Genomic DNA, 5,311 nt, shown 5'->3' with positions numbered 1-5,311 from the left:
CGGGCAAAGGTTGAATTAATAATTACAAAATTTCCTTGACTTTGTAGCAGGTAACCGGTCATCCAGGCTTAATAATAGTAGTTGGGTCATAAAGGTTGGATTATTTAGAAATATCACATAGGTAGGCTTAATTAAAGAAAACCGGGCAAAGGTTGGATTAATAATTACAAATTTTCCTATTTTATAAAAAGTTACTATATATAAAGAAGGGTGACCACTAAATGTGAAGAGTTAGTATATATAAATAGTGAATAATTTGGTGTATAAATCTAAATAGTTGCTATCTTACAGATATAGTTATCTTTAATAAGATATAGTTACTCTCTTTTTATGGTATTTTATTATTTGATAAACATATAGTTACTATAAGTCATTTTATGGTAACTATATTGTATTAAGAGTTACTATATTGTCAAAATAGTAACTACATTTTATAAAGAGATAATTTTCAGAATAGTAACTATATTGTATTAAGAGTTACTATATTGTCAAAATAGTAACTATATTTTATAAAGAGAAAATTTTCAGAATAGTAACTATTGTATTAAGAGTTACTATATTGTCAAAATAGTAACTATATTTTATAAAGAGTTACTATATTGTATTAAGAGTTACTATATTGTCAAAATAGTAACTATTTTATAAAGAGTTACTATATTGTCAAAAAAGTAACTATATTGTATTAAGAGTTACTATATTGTCAAAATAGTAACTATGTTTTATAAAGAAATACTATATTGTCAAAACTATAATATAAACATTCAAGATATAGTTATTTTGTAAAAATTGTGTGTTTTATAAAGAGTTACTATACGTTCAGTATAGTAACTATGTATTGTAAAGGAGAACTATAGTATAAACACTCAATAAATTTGTTTAAAAATGTTGAAGTAACTGTATATGATAATAAAACAAGAACATCACTAAAATAGTTGTTCTTTAGGTGTAAATAATTGAATATTTGGTGTCTTGGATCCAAATTCTTTGTGTTTCTTTTTTCCTTTCTTTGATGGCTGCTTGTAATTGTCATATTGACCCTTTATTCTCTTCTTACTCTTTCCTTTAGTATTAGCACGATCAGGATCAAGCACCATTGTTATTTCAGAATTAGTTGATTCCCCGTCTTGTGTTTCTCGTTGTGCTTCAGCTTTTGCCTTTTCTTGTTCTGCTATCTTTGCAGCTTCTTCTTTTGCCTTCCTTTCTTATTCCTTTTTTATGATTTCATCAACTGCTTTATTATCCGTTTTAAACTTCTCCTCGATAAATTTTCTGGCCTTTGCTATCTTATGCCCTTTTAAAATTAAGTTATAGTATCTGTGGTATAAAGTTTAAGTGTTAAGTAAAATATCAACTGTAATTGTAACTATATGAAAATGAACTAATGTATATTGAAAAAATTTACCTTCTGATCATATGTAATCTCCAACCAGTAAAATTGTTGATTTCCCCTTTCTCCCTTTTTATCGTATCAACCCTTTTCCATATCTGTTTCTTTGCATATCTAGTCCATCTTGTTGTTATGTAACGATCTGGAATTGTATTGATTGAATGTAAATGCAATATTCTCAAACAATGGAAGCACAACCATCCAGATTCTTCAAAGTTTTTGCATGTGCAAGTGACGGTTGAATCTTCCATTTTGAATTGAACTTCTTGCCTTGATCCTGCTAGATTATTTACATATAATATAATATTATTCAAAAGAACATCTACTCCAAATATTAAATAAAGATTTATAGTTTTTACCTGTTATTCCTTCTATCCACACCTCAAAAAATACTGTTCTTCCAACATTTCCCTTGAACTTTGCACTACTTGCCACAGAAAGCTTGAACTCTTCTTCAAAATCACGGAAAAGTGTTATCGTGTATATATTTGCTGCCTGTTTTAATATAGCACTCATACTTAGCTCTGAAGTAGGTATTCCCCTTGTACAGTCAAAGTCGTCTTTTTCTTTGATTTTTCTCCATCGATTTATTGTAGCTTGAAAAATACTATAGAACTCTGTTAATGTTGTACTTTTATTTGCTTTAAATCCAACAGCATGGTTTGTACTTTCACTTCTTTGTGAAGAAAGTATACCGGCAGAAAAAAAATCTTTACTTAAAGATGTACACCATTTTTCTTTAAGACCATACAATCTGTTGAACCAGTCATCCTTTTCCAGCTTAAAAGTGTTGATCATAGATTTCTAAGTTTCTTCAAAATCATTTGGTGTTATACACCCACTTAAACACTTGTAGAATGCATTTTTGAAGTTTTTATCAGACTTCAATAAACCAAACCTACTATTTGCATTTTTACTCAAGTGCCACAAGCATAACCCGTGTCTTGAAGAAGGAAAAACCTGAAAAACAATAATGAATATATATAGTTCCACAAAATAGTAACTATATTTTATAAAGAGTTACTATATTGTCAAAATAGTAACTATATTGTATTAAGAGTTACTATATTGTCAAAACAGTTACTATATTTTATAAAGAGTTACTATAATTTCAGAATAGTAACTATATTATATTAAGAGTTACTATATTGTCAAAATAGTAACTAAATTTTATAAAGAGTTACTATATTGTCAAAATAGTAACTATAGTACGTTTATAAAGAGTTATTATAATTCGGAATAGTAACTATATTGAATTAGAGTTACTATATTGTCAAAATAGTAACTATATTTTATAAAGAGTTACTATACTTGATCTCAAATTAAGATATAGTATTTTCTGAAAGAGAAACTATATTACATTAAGAGTTACTATATGTAAAGAAGGTTAACTATAAACAATAAATAGTAATGTTTTTAATTATACTCAGTAACTATATTATATAAAGAGTTACTATTTTCAAAAAAGGGAAACTATAAATTATAAAGAGTAATTATATGTAAAATTTATAGTAATTACAAACAGTTACTATATGTAATAGACAGTAACTATAATATATGAAGAGGTACCTGTTCTATTCCAGCAGCAATAGCTGCATCTTGATCAGTGAAAATTGATATAGGGTGCTTTCCTCCCATAGCCTTCAGAAAAGTTTCAAACACCTAAACAAAAGATTCTGTGGTTTCATCCCCAATGAAAGCACAAGCAAACATTGTGTTTTTCCAATGGTTATTGATACCAACAAATGGAGCACATATGAGATTGTACTTATTTGTTCTGAATGTAGTATCAAAAACTAGAACATCTCCATATATTTTGTAATCTTCTCTCATCATAGAATCCCTCCAAGATAGACACTCAACTTTTCCTTCATCATTGAGTCTTACTCGGAAAAAGAACTCGATCAGGATCTATTGATTGTAAGTCATACAGTTTGTTCACTAGTGTTTGTGAATCCTTTCCATCAATTTGCTTCATTTTTAACTTGTAGCAGTAGTTTAGATGATCAATCATCGTATGACCTACACAGTCGTCTCCACCAGTTTCTGTTGACATATATCTATAAGACTCCATTGGTCTTAGACCACATTCTGACATTGCCTCAATAGCTTCTTTTTTGGGCTCTGTCATTTGTCGTTCCGATCGGTGGAGATAATTACTTATTTCTCTTGCCAAAGGGTGATTATGTACCACTACATGCTTTTCTATTTCAAAATCTCCATTTTGGTTCCTTTGCAAATATTTGAGCTTCACATTTTGTTCTTGTTATCATAACTCTCTTTCTCCTTTCTTTCTTCTTTGCATCTGATTGATCATCTTCATTTTTGAGTTCTTTGTTTTTAGGAGGGTCTCTTATTCCAGCAGGAGAGCAGTAGAAGTATTTTCCATTAACAATTGTGGTTCCTTCTTTATATCTATTCTTCCCTTTTCGTACACTAAAACCAATAATAGCAGCATGTTTGCAATATAGATCATAAATCTCATCGGTTGTTTTCCTTGCTTCTCCAATTAAACTGCCATCTAATTCTTTATCAATGTTTTGTTCCTGCTCATTATTTGGATTTTCAAAGATGCTGTGGTTTGTATCAATTGAATGTATTATTGAATCTGTACATATACCAATATTAGCTTAGTAATTCTTTATAAGTTATAGTTACTGTACAGTTAATATAGTTCTTTCAAAAATAGTTGTTTCCTTTATGTTACTTTTTATATTTTATAGTTACTCTACAGTTAATATAGTTACTCTTTATATGTTACAGTTACTCTACAATTTATAAAGTTCAATTCCTCAGGATCTATTGATTGTAACTAAAGTTACTCTTTATATGTTATAGTTACTCTACCATTAATAAACTTACTCTTTATATGTTATAGTTACTCTACAGTTAATATTGTTACTGAGGATCTTTTTATTTTAAATAAAGTTCTGCTTTATATGTCATAGTTAATATAAGTTACTCTTTATTTAATATAGTTCTGATTGTTATAGTTACTCTACATTTAATATAGTTACTCTACATTTAATATAGTTACTCTTTATATGTTATAGTTACTCTATATTTAATATAGTTACTCAGGATCTATTGATTGTAAATAAAGTTCCTATTTATATGTTATAGTTACTCTACATTTAATATAGTTACACTTTATATGTTATAGTTACTATAGTTTATTTCTTATATGGATTATTTCTTTATGTGAAGTTACTCTATAATTAATATAGTTACCTTTTATAAATTATAGGTACTTTACTATAAATAAGTTATCATTATATGCGATAGTTACTCTTCATTTTATATAGTTACTGTTTATATAGTTACTCACAGTTAATATAACTCTTGTTTATATGTCATAGTTACTCTACAGTATATAGTTCCTCTTTATATGTGATAGTTACTCTTCATTTTATATAATTAGTCTCTATATTTTATAGTTACTCTACAGTTACTATAAGTCCTGTCTATATGAGATAGTTACTCTACAGTAAACATAGTTTCTCTTTATATGGTATAGTTACTCTACGATAAATATAATTCCTCTTTATATGTTAGTTACTCTACTGCAATTATAATATGTTAACTATATCAAAATAACAGTTACTATATATTTATTAAGAGATACTATATCATAACTTCTTCAATACAATGATTTGCAACCATAACTTGCTGAGATGTGCCTTCAACTTCATCTTCAACGTCATATACTTCTCTATGATTCTCTAAATTTTCTAAAATAATAATAATTACTCAATGAGTATGAAAGTTACTATAATTCTTCGTAGTTAGTTATTAGGATTCGAAAATTACCGTCATAATTATACAAATTTTCTTGTATTGCGCGATTTAAATCGATATTCAAACCGATTAAATCGTCCTCCATTGTTGAAGCTCGAAGAGAGAGAAGCTGTTGGAGGAGAGAGA

General features: G+C 27.8%; 1 protein-coding gene across 1 annotated transcript; it reads right to left on the bottom strand.

Moving 5' to 3' along the window:
- Positions 1–2,191: 2,191 nt before the first annotated feature.
- LOC130469617 (protein FAR1-RELATED SEQUENCE 5-like) lies at positions 2,192–3,518 on the bottom strand. The gene is made up of 3 exons (XM_056839005.1): positions 3,288–3,518; positions 2,957–3,049; positions 2,192–2,347 (listed from the first exon to the last, which is right to left on the bottom strand). Exons 1-3 carry the CDS (start codon positions 3,516–3,518, stop codon positions 2,192–2,194), a joined length of 480 nt encoding a protein of 159 aa, XP_056694983.1.
- Between the last annotated feature and the right edge of the window lie 1,793 nt (positions 3,519–5,311).

The sequence above is a fragment of the Spinacia oleracea genome, chromosome 3, assembly GCF_020520425.1.
Source record: "Spinacia oleracea cultivar Varoflay chromosome 3, BTI_SOV_V1, whole genome shotgun sequence".
Taxonomy (NCBI): Eukaryota; Viridiplantae; Streptophyta; class Magnoliopsida; order Caryophyllales; family Amaranthaceae; genus Spinacia; species Spinacia oleracea.
The sequence above is the reverse complement of the archived record's forward strand: the minus strand, read 5'-3'. Positions and strand labels throughout refer to the sequence as shown.

Coding starts and splice junctions, on each gene's coding strand:
- LOC130469617 (XM_056839005.1), bottom strand. CDS start 3,518: ATGACAGAGCCCAAAAAAGAAGCTATTGAGGCAATGTCAGAATGTGGT. Junction 3,050..3,287: donor AATCAATAGATCCTGATCGA/GTTCTTTTTCCG, acceptor TCTTTTGTTTAG/GTGTTTGAAACTTTTCTGAA. Junction 2,348..2,956: donor TTGCTGCTGGAATAGAACAG/GTACCTCTTCAT, acceptor ATTGTTTTTCAG/GTTTTTCCTTCTTCAAGACA.